At 45.8% G+C, this 17,908-nt stretch overlaps 1 protein-coding gene across 1 annotated transcript in view; it reads left to right on the top strand.

Annotated features, from left to right (window-relative positions):
• Positions 1-692: 692 nt before the first annotated feature.
• The window catches only part of CREB3L1 (cAMP responsive element binding protein 3 like 1), a 23,967-nt gene continuing 6,751 nt past the window's right edge, over positions 693-17,908 (top strand). The window contains exons 1-8 of the mRNA XM_014521449.1: positions 693-748; positions 1,063-1,291; positions 6,849-7,009; positions 8,890-8,968; positions 11,268-11,425; positions 12,078-12,227; positions 12,983-13,041; positions 15,729-15,797. Coding sequence (XP_014376935.1) covers positions 1,099-1,291; positions 6,849-7,009; positions 8,890-8,968; positions 11,268-11,425; positions 12,078-12,227; positions 12,983-13,041; positions 15,729-15,797 — 869 coding nt within the window. The 5' untranslated portion in view covers positions 693-748; positions 1,063-1,098. The remainder of the gene's footprint in view (positions 749-1,062; positions 1,292-6,848; positions 7,010-8,889; positions 8,969-11,267; positions 11,426-12,077; positions 12,228-12,982; positions 13,042-15,728; positions 15,798-17,908) is intronic.

Raw genomic sequence — 17,908 nt, 5'->3', positions numbered from 1 at the left:
CTCTCTCTTTGTCAGATACACAGACACACACACTCACACTGCTTCTCCCCTCCCCAGCTACTCCTGAATTCTCTTGCTTTCTCCTGACTTCAGTCAGCCCTTTTAAGATCATCTATGTAATGTAGTCTCTTGAATATATCTGTCTTTTCTTTCCTCTCCCTGTGCCAGAAACCTCAGTCTGCTAACAATTGGGATAACATTTCAGCTGGTTACCAGCATTTTTCTCCTTTGCCAACCAGCACTTTATTGTATCAAGTGGAAAAGTTAGTGATTTGACTTCTAAATAGGAGGATCTGTCTCAGGAGAAACAGGTTCTCAAGGGGATCGGGAATTCAGGCGCAGCAGCAGCTTTCAGATTTATTGGCTGCTACTGAAACGATTAGTGTTTGTTGTTAACAGGCCACGGGTGGTGTTTAAACTTCATAGAGGGAGCAGAATTTCATAGGCATTATCTGGCCTGGGGACATTCTCACATGGCACACAGAGGGGCTGGCAAATCCTAAAGGAAATTAAATACAGCAGGAGGGGGCTTCCTGTTATGTTGATCAAGCCCATTTTTCTCTGATAGAAATCAGTGGTTGGTTTTGCTATCCATTGGGGTATCAGAGTGCCTATCTGCTACTTGCAGCGCACACGGGAAAATTTATGCCAGTAAGTACAGGCTCTGAAGCACATCACTTTCAGCTGCACTTGTATTTTATTATCACTCAGGTTTTCCTTGATCTCTTTTGTTCTACTAGATATCATTGTAAGAGTGTGATTTAAAACCTGATTCAGATTGATAGATTAGTATAAATGGATTAGAAAGAGATGAGTATATTTTAAGTGATTAGATGAGTAGGTATGGGGAAGATAACAAGTCAGATATGTTAGTGAGCATTTGGGTTCTTTCCTTGTAAATGAAAAGGCAATATTTATTTAGCTATAACAAATGATACAAGCCAGAAATTATTATTTATCACTCAATGTTGTTATTGCATTATGGATCTCAGCTCAGTAGACAGCTCTTTAGTTCCTACTGGAGTGCACAATAACATTCCCTTTCCTTTGGTTCCTTCTCAGCATTTCTCTGAGAACCTGGATCACTTCTCTGAGAACATGGAGGATTTTTCCAATGAACTCTTCAGCAGTTTCTTTGATGATCCAATGCTGGTTGAAAAGAATCCTCTGCTGGACATGGACCTGGACCCTCCCACTCCTGGCATCCAGGCAGAGCACAGCTACTCACTCAGTGGAGACTCTGCCCCCCAAAGTCCCCTCATGCCTGTCAAGACTGAAGATAATGCTAATGGTGAGCTTGGGAGACCCATATGCACATCACAGTGTTCCAGAAACATATATGCTATGACCCAGCTATGGTATAAGAGCTGATGTTTGCTAGGAGAGACATTGTCTGCTTCCATGGCATGTGCTCTACTGCACAGAGGCACTGCCTGCCCAGCCCAGAGTGGGTTCCCATGCATAAGGATGCTGCCTGCTCCTTTGACATCACAGCACCTGCTCTCTGGATAAATCTGATCCATCACTATGAACATGGCCTTTTTCTTCTTCTCATTTTCTGTTCTAACATAATAATTGCTCATTTTCAGCATTTAACATTACTCACACTGCTGATTATTCTCTGTGGCATAGTGCTTTGTGTGGTCCTGGTAAACTACTGGCAACAGTGCCATAGGACCTTGCTAGATTGGGTGTGGATGCACTAGATTTAGGTCCATGTTTGGCAGTTGGTAGAGAGGCTTGGCCTGGGTATAGGGAGCATGAGTCCCTGCCTGCTGCCAGAGTTGGTGCATGTGGAAAGCTAAATGGCTTCCTTACCAGCAGATGGCTTAGCAGGAGACAGAGGAACAGTCATTTCAAAGCCTATTTTTAAAACAATTCATTTCAAGATAATTTATGATGGTTGGATATTTTTAGAGCAATCCTAGCAGAGAGTCCTGTAATTTGTGGCACGGTGTGGGTGTCCTAGCAGCTGATGGACATCAGACTGCCTGAAAAAACTATGGCACAGATTCAGTATATACAGAAGAAGAAAGATGTTCCTTTTACCAAGAGTGAGGCCTGGGATAGAGGTTTCCCCAGTGTGACCAGAAATTGTCCCTCCTCTGTAATATAAACACTAAGAGAGGAGGAGAGAAACTGCTATTTGCTGCCTCTGCTCCTTGTAAACTGCACAGTCAACAGCTTTGAATTCAGTACAAGTAACTCAATGCACTGGAGGGTCCACATGTCAGGCCCAAATGCTATTCCTTAACTGTAAAATGTTTTACAGTCAAATATTAACTGTTACTGCCTGGACTTTAACACTAGCACACAGGAGTACTCATCAGGAGCAGGTATTTTTGAGCAACTAGCAAAAGCCCAGAAGGTGTGAGCATATGGATAACACACTTGTACTTTATATGTGCACACATGAGTAAGTAAATAAAATGAGACAGAGGAGAAAGACTGCGATAATGGGGTTACAGACAAACAGGATAGAGATGTGGGGAGCAGCAAAATACAAATCTAAACAGACAAGTTGCTAACACAGGGACTGGTTTCTGCTATACACATCACCTTAACCACTGCCACCTTTTCCCAGATCTTGGCATCTCTCTGCTTAGATTGCAAGTTCTCTTGGACAGGATTGAGTCTTTTCTAAGGGAGAGTTTCTCCATAGTGCGGAGTGCTACCATAATTTGCAGCATATGAGTCCCACTCATACCAGTTGAGCTGAAGTGGGACTTAAGTGGTATACCAGCCTGGGATTAGTTCAGTTATAAATTGCATCTATTCTGACAATGTTTGGAGTGCACAGTTTTCACATGCACTTGTCCTTGGCCCTGTCCCTTCAGACCTATCACTCTACATTGTATTTAACAGTCCAGGGCTTAAAAGGTAGTGCCCATGAATTACTTTAATATCAGTCAGGGTTAACCATGCCTTCTCTGCTTGCAGCGCTATTCAACTGTCCTCATGGTAGAGCTGACCGAGGCATGTTGCACACCCCCTTTCTCTTAGCTTCTCTGCTGTCATTTAAAACTTCGGAATCCTGCCCCTTCCAAAATTACCACCCTCCTACTGTGTTAGGTTGGGTGGTCCAGATTGCTTTTCAGTCTCAGGAACAGAAGGTTGTGTCATGCTTTTGCTTTTCACATGGCTAATGGTTTGTTGATATAGACAGGGACCTCCCGTTCTAAGTCCCAGACTTCAGTTCTGCAGACCAGTGTATACAGGCACGATTCCATAACAGTGGTAGGCTGTAGGTTTCCGGAGAAAAGGGTGTAGGCCTGGATAGAAACTAGTGGGTCCACTGTTGTTATGCAGAGTGGGCTGTGCAGATAGTTTCCTGCCAGAATCTGCGGTTCTGGAGGACAAAGAATAAAGAGAAAAGAAGACAGTACACTTAATATCTCCTCCTTCTCCCTAATTTCCCTTCACTCCCCTCCCCACCTCCAGAGCAGCAATGGATTTCTGGTATCTGTGTGTGTTGATCTGTTTTTTTTACTGCACATGCATTCCAAATATTTGAGTATGAACAAAATATCTGGAAAAGACTGTTGAGGCCATCTCCTGGCATCTTGCACAGAGCAGGATGCAGTCCTATCTGCAGTGTTTATAGATTGTCTATGTATCTGACGTGTCCTCCGAGGATGTGGAATATAGATGCATCCATGGAAAATGCCTTCTGATCATTCCCTTTTAATGATCCCTGTAGGCCTGTTTATCTCTAAGTCTATAACTCGATCTCTCTCCTACTATATCTTGGAGGGTGGGAAAAAGAGAGGGTCAGAATGTGCATGGGTGTGGGGGGAATGAAGGACAGTTTGTGCTTGGTTGGGTGTCTGCTGCCTGGGTTGTATGGAGAGCTAGGGCCTAATGTGTCTAGACAAAGAGAACCCCTTGCTTGCTCTCCTTGCCTTACATTGGTAAAAAGTCCAGCAGACCACTCCCAGGCAGAGGGGTTTCTGCTCCTCATATAGAAAGGAAATTTAAAGCTTGCCAGTAGCATGGTCACACAGCAGGATGTGATCAGGAGAAAGGCAAGGTTTGTCCGAATTTGTTGGACACTGAAATTTCTGGCTAAGTATGTCCCCTCCTTCCCCCACCATTCAAAATAAAGGACCCATCTACATTTACAGTTCAAGCTGTGACTTGGTCTCCTTAACACACAGCAGCTTTCCTGCCAACACATATATGTGGGTGTACATTAAGTGGGGCAGGCAATTATTTCTGGTGGAGGGCCACTTACTGAGTTTTGGCAAGCCATTGAGGGCTGCATGACAGGCAGCCAGGGGCAGATAAATATTAATTTTTTAAAGTTTTTAGGGGTCCCGCAGGCCAGATAGAATGGCCTGGCAGGCCATGTCTGGCCCATGGGCTGTAGTTTGCCCACCCCTGGTGTACATGCATACCTACAAAGCTGTTTAATCATGTCTGCATTGGTGGATTCTGGGAAATTCTAAGCAGCTATCCTCAGAGTTCGTCAGCAGAGGACCAAGCGCACAGGATACACCTTTAAAGCAGCCCAGAGGCAGTGAAAGCCAAAAAGGAAGGTGGACTAGCCAAAATTGGTTACACGGGCACAGTGAAGGAGTCCTGGCTATGCAGCATACTAAGAGTAGGCCAAACCAGTTACAGGAAAATAGCATAGGCCACTGGCACAGACAGCTGCTATAATTAGGACCAGAGTCTAACTCCATTGTGCATGGGCACAAACCACAAGCTAGTCTGTACCTCTCAGGTGGAACAGTGCAGAAGGTGTAGCCTAAGAGGTGTTTGGATAAAGGAGACTGTAAGCCACCTTTGCAACACCTTCATTCTGACTGTTGGGTGCTGCTGCAGTCCCCAGCATAAGTGACTTATGTTCTGACTTGTGGCAAACTTCTTATTTCTATGTAGAGGATTCTCCTACTCCATTTCTGCCCCTGGCATGCCCCAAGCCAGGGGGATTCAAGAAGGGGAGGTTAAGGGCTGCATACTCTGGTCCTGTGCTAGAGGAGCAGTCCCCTGAGGTGTTGTATCTCCTTTGCAGGTCCTGTTTGCTGCCAGAGAGCATCTAGGGTTAGGGCAGCAGGCCAGGATCTGGCTTCATGCTTAGAGCCAACTAGGACACTAACTGATGACACTTAGAGTAATTTGTATGGCAGTGCCAATGAATTTCTCATGTTCAGATAGCAGAGGAAGGGAAGGAAAGGGGATTAGGGAGGAGGATATTGGACCCAGGCCAAGTACAGAGTAGCTTCTTGGCAGGCTGTGGTGCCTGAGAAGCAGGAAAGTTGAGACCACAACTTCAGAGTGGAGTCCAAGCAGCTCTCAGTTCTAACGGCTTTGCTTCTTCACTTGATCCAAGTTGATCATTATCTCTTCTCAATTTAGTCCCAGCTCCTAGGATCTTGTATTCCCTTAACTGTCCTCACCCTAGCCCCATGCATGGAGGGCAGTGCACAGACAAACCCATTAGGTGTTCCTAAGTGCTTCCTTTTCTAATTCCCTCTATGTTGAAAACTACAGCATGCTTCTGCCTGGGAGAGGGGAGGAAGATAGCACTTGGGGAGAGCCTGAGGGAAGTAGCCACAATCAGGATCCCAGTTTTGAGATATTCATGGAAATGAAAACACCATGGGTGAAACTTCAACCTTGTGGAAAAGTGCAGCACAGGGCCTATCCACTACATACGTCCCCATCCTATTACACTGTCTCACCTTGCTAGATGCCTCAGACAGGAAATCACTCTTTATTACCAGCAGAGCGCCATCCATGCCTGTGGCACTGGGTATGTGCATTAAGGAATACTCATCAGCTGTTCTGTTTTGATGAATATGGAAACAGAAATAGCTAGGAAGCCAAGTGGGCCAGTTTGGCATCCTTGTTCCAGTAAGAGAGACAAAGTCCCTCTCTGCCCATTGTTCTGTGCAGTCCTGTGGGACCAAAGCAAAGAATGACTGCTCTGATAACAACGGTTCTGGACTGCATTTCAGAAGCCTTCACTGCATGTTAGGGGCTGTATTCTCTCCTGCACGCTGTGACAAGCTGGAGGCATGAGCCCCACAGTTCCTGAGATACTGTCTTCACACATGGTGGATTTGAATGGTTCCTTTTCCCTGCTCTACAAACAGTGCCAGACACTGGATTCAAATCCACTTTGAACAGAAGGCATGTAGGTAAAATACACTGAAGCAAAAGGCTGATCTTAAACTCCCAGAAGAAAGGGCCACTCCAAGAAAAGCTTCAGGCTAGGGTGTCCACGTACTGCTGGCTTTTGCCACCCAAGAGACTTAAGCAACTCCCAGCCTTTCCGGAGCTTGGTCATGTGGACAATGTATAGAAGCAATTTCTGCTTGTGTGGTGGAGCCAGCCCCTTCTTTGCTAATCACCTGGTGGGCTCTGTTTTTGGACCTACCTTGAACTTCTTCATAATGAAGTATATATTTGTTGCAACAAGCTCCCAAGAGCCAGTACCACATGGTGAGTGTCATCTTACCTCTGGAGCCAAATGCAGTCTGTCACCAGACAGAAGCAGTTCTGTGAGAATCTTACTTGACATTATGGGTGGATGAAATTAGAGATATACATACTTCAAAGGCAAACTCTTGTCTGCCTCAGACTAGGGGATGAGCTTGTGTACTGGCATCATCCTAGGGCAGTGTTAATGCCCTGCTGTCTTAAACCTTGAGAGCATGTGCGTGCTTGCAAAGTGGTACGGCTGACAAAAGAGCTTACTGCATAAGGCATACATTCACATCTCCTCTCCCCTCTGGAAGGGGACCCTTCTCTGGTAGGGTAAAGGCTTTTGGGGTCCCTTTCTTTGTTCTGTCACTGCTGAAGTTTCATGAGGTTTGAGATGTGTGTTGTGCTTGTTTCAGATCTGGAAAGTGGAGTGTGGTCCTTAGGACACAAGCTGTGCTCCATCATGGTAAAGCAGGAACAGAACCTGGTCCCAGAACTTTCTGAGTCCCAGCTTGCAGCCAGTTCGGTGCCTGTGCTGAACCTCAACCCGCTGCAGAGACTACCAGCTCCTGAGGAGGTGAGCCTGATTTACCCACAGTACATGCCTGCAAGTGCATCTGACAACTGAAACGTCCAAAATACAACTTCTGACTTTATCTCCAGCATTGTGGCCACAGATGATTTCAATTTTCAGCTTGACTTTAGGATCTGTTTTAGGTCATTAAGATTGGGCAGGAGGATGATAGTAATGCCGAGTTTGATACCCAAATATTTCAGCACAGGGAATTTGCCCACTTGAAATAGCAATTAAAGCTGACTTGGGTTCAGTGTTAAAGTGATTTCATTCCTATCTGAAGTGCAATGTGACTGACTGTGGAAGCACTGTAAGATTTATCTGTCTCCAGTACAGTTGACTTTGATCTCTTAACCATCTGTGTTTGCCTCAGGGACACTAATTTGAGTCTAAGTCAGAGTCATCTAGTCCTTCACTTGCATTGCAGGTTTCTGGAAGGCCCTTTCCTTCTAATCTGCTGGTATTTCTTGAGCCTTCCTTGGTTTGTTTTTCTCAGATGGGGATACCAATATGCCAGGGAATTTTTAAATGGAGTTCCTTGAATTAGATACATTCAAGGAAGGCAGCATTTGCTAGTGGACTGAATAGGAGCCTGGTACTCCTGGGTTCAGTCCCATCTCTAGCATAGACTTGTCACTGTTTAGTATGCCTGGGCCTTGGTCTAACACACCACCTCTTGCTTTTCCAAGCTGTGCAATGTAGATAATGATCCTTCTTCATGGTTCTGATTGTTTTTGTTTGGGAGGATTCAGGAGGACCCCATGCACTAAGGGTTAAGTATTATTAAATTAATTTTCAAGAACTGAGGAACCAAACCTCTTGCTTACTTCTACATTTTTCAGATTTTTGTTTCTTATCAGCACCCTGAGACCACTTGTACCCATGAGATCCTGGGTGTAGCTGAGGCACTCAGTTTTTCCCCAATTCCATCCTGGTCTCTTTGGCCCTCCTAGGTTTGTCTGGTCTCTCATTTAGTTGAGCTGCCATGTGCCTTGCAGCCCATCAGATACAGTCAGGCTTCTGTGGGGTTCACTGCTTGTGGTCAACGTCTTCCCTTTAAAATGATTCTATGAAACTAATCAACCTTTTGAGCCAAAAATGTGCACACGATTCCTTCATTATTTACACAGCTTGAACTTGCTGTGCCTTCACGTGCAGATCCATTCTGTGTGCTTGTCAGCAGTACCCAGAGCCCTTCCTCAGCTATTTGTAGAGTCTGGGGTAGTTTTCAGTGCGTCTGTTCAGTGTAAAAAAACTCTCTAGCCTGTGGTAGCTTGGGAGAAGGGAGGCTGGGAGCAGAGGGGTAGTTCAGCCGAGCTGGGAACAAAGTGCTCTTCGTGTTAACTCTTAATCTCATTTGATCAGAAACAGCTGTTCAGTGGCCCTGGAGAAAGTCCTAAGCAGGAGAAGTTTCACTTTGTTTCTACAAAGCCTGCATAAATACTCCCAGCTCTGATTAATTTAGATCAAAGAGAGGCTATCCTCTTCTTCAGGAGGGCAGTTCAAATAATGCTTTCTGGGTTGAAAGGTAAAGTAATGGCACGGGAGAATACAGTCCTCTATTTTGGAGGGGTTATGCAAGGGCTAGAGAAGCATGGCTGTGCATTACTTCCCTGCCCTCACAGAATACACTTTTCTGCATTCTGTTTTGCCCAGAGATAGAGGGCAGGACTATGCACAATTTTTTTGGCTGCCAACATGCCTGCCATCAGTTCTGCAAGAAAGCTGGGGAGATGGCTTCCAGGACTCAGGTGTGGAACAGGGCAGAGCAGAGGGTTATGGAAGTGTGGCTGCAGTCAGTGCTCATGACGGTGATTTGTGAATGGTAAGGAAGGGAAGTGGAAGAGAGGCTGAGGCAACCGTATATTTTTGTTTTTTCATAGGCTCCTATAGAAATTATTCCACCACCTGTGATCAAAGCTGAGCCCAAGGAGGTGAACCAGTTTCTAAATGTACCTGCAGGTAAGACAATATAATCCACTTGCTGATGTTCACTCTAATCAGGTATTCCCCAGGTATAGGTTGCTCCTAGCCATGCACATAAGTACACACAGTAGCATCCAGGTGCAGTGCCTAACACATGGAATAACAGCAGGGCTGGCTGAGGTGGGTCAGCATAGAGCCACACATATCTTAATGCAGGATTGCACAGATGTTCTAGGTGATTGGCACCCAGATAGAATTATTCCATGTACAAACTGTCCCATGCAGAATTGTTCACACAACAAGAAGAAACAATGCCACAGTTGCAAATATACCTGAAAATGCCAAGCACTTAAAATCCTTACAGGGACCTTGGATTTATCCAGAAGCAACCATTCCAAAGTCAGGAATTTCAAACTTCAGTCTGAAAACTCCAGCAGCTGAAAGTATGCAAATACACAATTAAGGTGCTATTAAGAACAAGGACTCTACCTACAGATACACAGCTGTGACCACTTCCAAGTACAGTGAGGCTTGCAGAAGTGGGGGTCCACATCCTCATCCAGAGCTGAGGTAGTTCTCCAGCACCTGATGGCTGGTTGGCATGCTTGCAGCAGCCCCTTGATAACCCTTGCAAAACTGAGAGACAGTATAACACAATTGCTCCACGGTCTGCACTGGCTGCTAGTAGGTTTCCTGTTGGAATTCAAGGTGTTAAATTTTAACTGTTAATGCTGGACTATAAACATTTTCAAGCATGGCAAGTGTGCAAGTGCCTGGGGAGCTTTAGGGAAAGTTCTCCAGCAGCACTTTTGGCATGCGAAATGCACAGTGGAAGGTACATTGAGCTACTGCAGCTGCACAGAACAGATTTTGTTTTTTTATTTTCTTCTTGTATCAGGCCTGTCATTGTGGTATCTGAGAACCTTGTAAAGCTCCTCAGTATGTTGGCAAACTTCCTAACAGTAGTAAAGCACCTGGCAGTTCTCTGTATTCTACCCTTCCTAATTTGGCATGAAATGCATTTTCAGGCAGGTTTTTTTTAATGCCACTTCTTATGCCTTGGGCCCTATGTATTGCCAAGATCTTTCTAAGAAACTTCCCTTGGAATCTACCACACAAGTCTTTTTGTAACAAAAACTGGGGTGAGGGAAATGATTTAGAAGGGATTTAAATTATGATGCTACCTGTTTTAAATTTCTCTTTGAAAAACTGCCCACTGGCTCCAGAAGGTGAGTGACGTCAGAAATACAGTCTGGCAGCTCAGCATGGAGGAGAAGGGGTGAATGCATATGTGTACGCATGGATATATTCAGAATATTTAGCATTTATTCTAAGGTGTGGGCAATTCACGCTAATTTATACCATTGCACCTGACAGCCACCAAATGGGGTACCCACAAGAATGCCAATAAAATGTGCTTCTTTGTTTGCAGTGACAGATCACATCTCATCAACCTGATTCTTCCTTAGATGTCCAGGTGTCCATGGAAAAAAAAATAGTGGGCCTTGCATTATAGCCAGAATGTTAGCAAATACAAGCTGAGGTGATATTAAATCCAGTCTCAAACCTCTCACAGGGAATTCAAAGCCAACAGCTTCCTTTCTTTTAAATCAGTGGGATGTCAGCTCTGATGTCTATGCTGAGTAAAACTTCAGCCCTCCTATGTCAAAGATATTGCTGAAGTTTCCATAAACCAAACCCTCTGGGACTGAAATTTGAAATGATTGCTGTCTTGGACTGTCTCAAAATGGACAATCAGAGGACATGCTTGAAAGTAGCTGGCTTTCCAGCATAAAGGTTAAAATCTAACACCTTGAATTCCAGCAGGAAACCTACTGGCAGCCAATACAGACTGTGGAGTGATTGTGTTATGCTGTCTCTCAGTTTTAAAAGGGTTACCAAGGGGCTGCTGCATTTTTCTCTAGCTCCATAGAAAGCCCCCTTCACAGTAGTGTAATCTCCAAACTGTGAAGTATGGATAATCTTAGCAAAGTCACTCTTTTGTCTCAGAAACAGTTAAAAAATGTGATTTGGCTGTAGGCACTCCCTGGGCATCCAGGAGCTGTCCTGGCTTCCATAGACTCTTAAAGTGCAAAAAGGAAGAATGGGCTTTTTGTATTGGGGCTGGTTGTTTCTTGGAAGCTGCCAATATTACCTCTGTCTTTCCTGAACTGAGCCTCAACCAGATTGCCCTTGGCCATACCCCAATCGCTTATAGGCACTACTTTCTTCCTTCAGTCCTCTCTCGTGAAAGTGCCTTTCCCTGGTGCTGCTCCAAACCCATCTGCAGAAGACTGATGTTTGCAACTCACATGCTGTCCTTATATCCCACTAGATGACTTGGTGCAGATGCCTCCAACTCCCCCCAGCAGCCATGGCAGTGACAGTGATGGATCCCAGAGTCCACAGTCCCTGCCTCCCTCCAGCCCAGTCCGGCCAGCTGCTCGTTCTTCTACTGCAATCTCCTCCTCTCCTCTCCTCACAGCACCACATGTAAGGAACCAGAATGTCACCAAGATACAATTTCTCCCCATGCTTCTTTGGGCTCATAGGGAACTACTCAACTCCCTTTCACAGAAAGTCAAGTAGTTAAGTTAGTTTTACTGTTAGTCATTTCTGCTTAGGCTTAGGAATGAAACAGGGGAGCTCCAAGTCAGGACTGAAGTGAATCAGCAAGTCAGAAATAAGCAAGGTGGCACAGAAGGTTTGTGGCTCAGCTCTGGGATCTATCACTGAGAGATGAAGACTTTCGTGTCACCTGCAAATTAATGTTTTGCTCTAGCTGGTGTTATGTTGCTCTCTTGCTTTTGGGAACATCAAGGTCACTCCAGAATACTTAAGGGAGTTCCTGGTAAAGGAATAACTGAGAATTCCCACAGGAGGCATATGTATGCCCTTTTACTTTAGGAAATGTGGTAGTACATGAAAATTATAGTTTGTGGCCAGGCTCACCTGTGGGAAGCTGATGTCTTGCTATGCTGAGTGGGAGGCAACAGGAAGTTGGGTCACTGGAGTCAAGTGGCTGCAAGGGTCTGGGAGGGTAGCTGGGGTGCAGGGTTCTGGTGGTGGCAGTGAACACCCATGAAGTGCACAGATCCTTGCTGATGCCCTGGATGCACTGATAACTTCTGCTTGTGTGTTTCAGAAATTACAAGGGACTTCAGGTCCCCTGCTCTTGACTGAGGAGGAAAAACGCACCCTGATTGCTGAGGGCTACCCCATCCCAACCAAGTTGCCCCTGACCAAAGCAGAGGAGAAAGCACTGAAGAGGGTCAGGAGGAAAATCAAGAACAAGGTTCATATTCACTTGTATCTTAACTATGTAGTTAAACATTACATTGAGCATATGCCATAGCTAGTCTCGGTGTTAGTTCAGGGCCCTGTTATTCCTGTTGCCTTTGCCTACTCTCCCTAGATTTTGCTGCACTTGCTTGTTGTATCTCTTTTCAAATCAAATTATAAGCTCTTTGGGGCTCATAAAACACATTTCCATCTACAGCATTTAGCACAAAGGACGCCCGCTTTTGACTGGTGCCATGGGAGCAACCAATGGTAGATGAAGTTGGCCTAGCTGGCCCTTCAGGTCCTTTCCCTATGAGACTGTGATCCTATGCACAATAAGGACAAGAGACAGGCTGTGAGATTTGCTTAGACTCCCACGTTAGCAGGATTCCCGGGGGGAGATGACGAGCCCCCACAGCATGGATTAGTCAGTGGTTGTGATGCAGAAGAGATCTAGGGCAAGGCATTTTCCAGACAGCTCCATCACCTAGCTGCATGACTCAGCTGGTTTCTGAGAGACCACAAGGGACACTTTAAAAAGGGTTAAGGCACATTGCAAAAGAGGCTTCATACCAGGTGTCCCCTTCTTGTTTTTTTTTCCTTCCTGTTTTGTGGCCAGGAGCCTGGGAGGAATGACATTTTGGAAGATGACTGCCCACTTGACTTTTGAACAAATGAAACTGCCTATCTAGCAAGAATGGGAGGATGGGGAGATGTTTTCAGGCTCCTGGTGCTGATTCATGTATTTTTTTTTCCTTCATCTTCCAGATCTCTGCTCAAGAGAGTCGCAGAAAAAAGAAGGAATATGTGGAGTGTCTAGAGAAAAAGTAAGTGTCTTCTCGTCCCTCTTAAGCATCTAAGCAGGGGTGGCCTCAATACCTTCCCTGCTCTAAAGCCCCTCCACAGTTCAGTCAAAAATATTTTGTCTACATTGAACCAAAAGATGGCTGTCAGCTTCAAAGTTTCTTCTCTTGCCTTCTCAGTATTGTACAGAGGTGATCTAAAACACTACGGCTTACAGTAGCAAAGGCACTGCCATGTTTGGGCTGGCTTTAAGAGTGCTGTTTTACAAGAACTGTTAAGTTAAACATGTGGTCAAAGTGTCAGGGGTTCCAATGCCTCCTTTCTTTCCTGTGGCTCAGAGCACAGCCTTGTCTTGATGATGGCTTGCTTGACAGCAGTGCATCCTCAGTGCACACAGCTCTTGTAGGTGTTTTAGAAATTTATGTCTATGTTTGGGGCCAATTAATCATTGAATACTGTAAAACGAGATTGGAAATGCTATTTTCTGCACTGGTGTTTGGTCACTTCCCAAAGCTAGTATCTGTTTCTTAGCAAACATTTGATATGTGTTCCCTGTTTGCCCACAGACATCCTGTCATACCCTTGCGCTTGGTTCCTCCTTAAAAATTCACTTCCTTCCAGCTGCCTTGTTCTGTTGGTAGAGCTTTAAGGCCCATAGTGTAGGTAGTATGTTTGGTGAGACTAATCTGTCCCTGCTAGAAGTTGCTCCTAGTTTGCACATGGAGGATGGCATGGGACCAAAGCCATTTTAGTTGCACCCTGCTTGTCCTGTTTGTTCAGACAATGACTCAAAGTTCCTGATAGTAAGGAAAAAGCTAAAGCTGAGTTTGTTTCCTAAAGTTCTTGAGCTACAGCTTGGGTTTCCTTCTTAAAATAGGAGCTAGAGGAATACCACTTCCCCTCCCAACCCTCAGCTTTTGTCTTGCAACGACAAGATCAATGGATTGTAACATAATGATACACTCTCAGGGAAGAAATAATTGAGGGCCCCAATTCTACAATCAGATCCATGCAGAACAGCCTCTTGTACCTCCCTTGCTGGACCTCTCCCAAGCACAGGGATCTGTCTGCTGAGCTCCAACTGCAGGACTATATATTTTAAAAAATATCTCATCCTTCCCCCATGTTGTTAACACTACCAGTTAACGACCTGACTGGAGATCAGGAAAATAGAAAGATTTTTGAGAACCTAATTAACTTTTCACCCTGTATTGCTATTTGCTTGTTTTGTCTAAGTGGGGAGAAATGCACCATGAAAACAGATGAGTGGGTTTCACCTTAAAGCTTTCATGTGCTTATATAATATATCAACTAAGGGTGTGTGATCATATTGCCCTCTGGCGGTTGGCAACCCACGTGGAGAAGACTCTGTCACCTCCAGCAAGGTGGTTGCTCTCTTTATTTACATTGGTGAAAGGGTCTTTCTGTCCTGGCCGGTCAAGTTCATTCTCCTTTCTCAGTCTTGGTGTCTGTGTGTGAATTGGTGCTGACATAACTAGCAGCTCTTGCTGTGATATTTAGGTTGCAAGGTATGTGGGGTTTAAATGACAACTAAAACTGGTATTCACTGTAATTAAAAATAGTAACTGAAACATTTTATTGACATTAGTTTCCGTCACTGGCAGCTTGCACAAAGTCCATGCTCTGAACCTAAAACATTCAACCAGGAGGTGTTCCATTAAAAGCACAATTTATTCACTACATAGATTGTTCATAGACTGGGTAAAATCATTTTGCATAGTTGCATGTGTTGGAAAGCCTGTATTATCAGGGTCTTGTCCATGACCATTGTTCTTTCTGGAGTAATTTTCCTTCCCCTATGTCCTGTACCTTTGCTGAATGCTTTCCCAATGTTACAATAAAAATAAAGAAATTGAAGGAAAAAAGAGGCCATGCAGACTCTCCATTGCCATCTAAGGACTAGGATCCAAGCTGCTCAAACATACAAGCTTGTGGTTCTCCTGAATACTGCTAGCAACTATGGCAGACGCTTCTTCAATTCACATGGTCAAGAGGCCAGAGCTCTTCTCGCAGAAGGTCCTCTGGTCTTGTTTCACAAGTACTGGGGGCAGAAGTTGCTGATGATGTAAGAGATGCTTTTGTGTCATTGTGTTTGTTCCAAAATGTCCTATAGGTTATTAGAGCATTGATGACTTGGGCACTTTCAGGAAGGGTCTCTTCCTCTGATTGTGGGTGTTTGCACTGCAGATTGCAGTGTACTATAGAGATATGTGAGCTAGCTGTAAATGAGATGAGATGAGGGTACACTAGCCTGCATGCAGCTTCTTGCCACCACAGCTTAAGTGCTCTGGTACCTGAGCTAGTTTGTTTGCACCTAGCTTGAGTATCTCCACACTGTACCACAGGCTGTTTATATAGACGTACCTTGGGTCTATTGGCTACTTTGGTCAGTCTGTAAAGTGCAAATCTACCCTGCCTTCTACTTATTTTAGAGCCAGAAAGAAGCCCCCAGGGGGGGAAGGGGAATTACTGGACATTTTCTAAATAACATGAATTCAGTTTTTGTTCTGACTCCTGCCCCCAGCTCTTAGGATCAAATGTAGCCAAGCTGTTCTGAATTGAGAGCACAGCTTCAGGGGACATGTGGGCCATAGGCTGTTCAGGGTCCAGGCAGCAGTGGAGGAGGTGCAGTTTTTGCCCATTTGGTCTGCCACTCATAACTATCTGGCTTGGGATTTTATCTTTGCAGGGTTGAGACTTACACATCGGAGAACAATGAACTCTGGAAAAAAGTAGAGACCTTAGAAAATGCAAACAGGTGAGAGACCCTGACCCAAGTCCTGGCTGGAGTGGGGCTGCTGGGAAGAGAGGACAGGAGAGCTTTGGGAAGGCAAGGCAGCCCTCCCCCAATTTTTGGCAGCTCTTGGGCTGCTCAGCAGGTCCTGGTTTCCCTCCAGTGGCAGCTGTAAGTCAGCTGGGTTTGGTTAGTGAGCAGGCTTGGAATGTTTGTGTTGGGACAGCCTGGCAGGGGCCGTGGGCTGAGAGGGAGGGGGGAGCTCTCCATGCTCCCTTCCTGCCTCTCCCCATTTGTTCTGAGCCTTTTTCTGGACTTAGACTGCCATTCAGACCCCTCCACTCTGCCTGGGATCTCCAAGGCAGCTCCCATGTGGGAGGGCCCCTGCAGGCATGACTCCCTTCCCCCGTCCTCTTAAGTGGAGCATGCCGTTCAGTGATACAGTCCAAGGGAGGAATAGGAGGCAAGACACGTACAATGCCAGCTTTGGATTTCCCCTGGAGAAAGAGCTGAATGGACAATGTGACAGGGCAGACTTGGGAACCTCTCACTCCTCATCTGACCTGAGCACAGATCCCAATTGCCACCTGGCCTAAAGCAGCTCCCTCTATCTGGCACCATTGCAGCACAGCTGTCTCTCCAGCCTGTGGGAGCTCTCTTCTTGGTTAGCACCAATGACAGTCTTGCTGCTCCCCGCACCTGAGAGTAAGGGAGCTCTTTTCTAGTTGCATTGACACTGCTCTCAGACTCAGTGAGTCTCTTCTCTAAGCCCCAAAACAGGCCTCTGGCTCCCTTAGCTGAAAATCTGGAGAGCATGAGGTCCTACTATTCAGTGCTGGCAGCCTCTCCACTCTGGGAATTTGTTTCCTGTGAAGCTAGCAGGGAAGATGCATCCCCACACAAAAGCAGTGGTAAACAGCATTTGGAAGAGTGCTGCCTTCTTTCCTGTGTAGTTGTGGTACAGCTGATGCAGTATCAGTATTGGGACTTACCTTAAGCTGGAGGTGAGTGGGAAGGAAGCCCTTTCGCAGGTCTCTGTTCTGGCCCCATGTGCGCACATACCCTCTGGCCACAGAGGCATCCACGGAGATTCCTTTGAACAGTGGGCCTTCTGCCAAAGTGAGGAGACTGCTGTCATTGACCCTATTGTCCAAACCCACATCTCCACTTGACCTTATCACGCAGCTGGAGCTGGCCAGGAGCTATTGGCCTCCGTGCCCTCACTCTGATCTTATGTCAGGCTCTTTGTCTCTATTCCCCTGATGCTGAGGCCTTGACTCCAGCTTCCAGGCCAGAAGCTGCTCTCTGGAGACCTCAGAGATGTCAGTCAAATGCCTTTCTAACTTCTGCAAGCCAGTGGGCTGGCGAGGCCTGCCACCTGCCGGACACGAGATAAGCTGCAGCTTGTTCCTCTGTTCCTCCCTTTTTGGAGAGAAACAGCCAAGACTTAAGGCAGCACTGTCAGCCCCAAGCATTCAAAAATCATGAGTCAACGCTCCCCCCACCCCCCTCCAAATCATGGGACTGGCCTAAAAATCTTAATACTTTGCAAAATGAGAAACACAGAATTCTTTTAATATTTGCTTTGTGGTTTCTGAGCCTTGGGGGGGGCCACCATATTTTGGCTTTGGTCCACAGCTGTGAGGACTAGAAACTTACTGAAAGAGACCTCCCCCCCCCCCCCTCAAAAACGCTTTCTGGAAGAGCCCCCCCCCCCCCCCCGATGAAATCTGAGATTGTTTTGTAATTGCCTGAATCCAGGCCCTGGGACTTTATGAAAAACATCAACTATCATAAGACTTGCCATAATATCACAAGAGTTGGCAATAGTCCGGAAGAAAAAGAAGTGGGCAGTTGGCACAAAGGAAAGCTGGGTTCTCCTGGCTACAAAGCCCAAGATGCAGGATCAGAAGCCCACCCCAGATCTCTTTTGAGGACCAGCAAAGGGTTCTGCCTGTGGCAAGGGGTAGTAAAGACTGTGCGAGTGTGTGGTAGTTTTCAACAGGAAAGAGAGAACCTATTGTGTCCCAGCCAGTGTGGCTAGGGAAAAAAAAATATTTGCTCAGTTCAGCTCTATGCTTGTACTTGGCTACAGCCTTTGCTGTCCTTGCCAAAAGAGAAGCTGAAACATGATC

Source organism: Alligator sinensis, unplaced genomic scaffold (assembly GCF_000455745.1).
Source record: "Alligator sinensis unplaced genomic scaffold, ASM45574v1 scaffold592_1, whole genome shotgun sequence".
In the NCBI taxonomy this organism is placed as follows: domain Eukaryota; kingdom Metazoa; phylum Chordata; order Crocodylia; family Alligatoridae; genus Alligator; species Alligator sinensis.
This window is presented reverse-complemented; position numbering and strand designations above follow the sequence as displayed.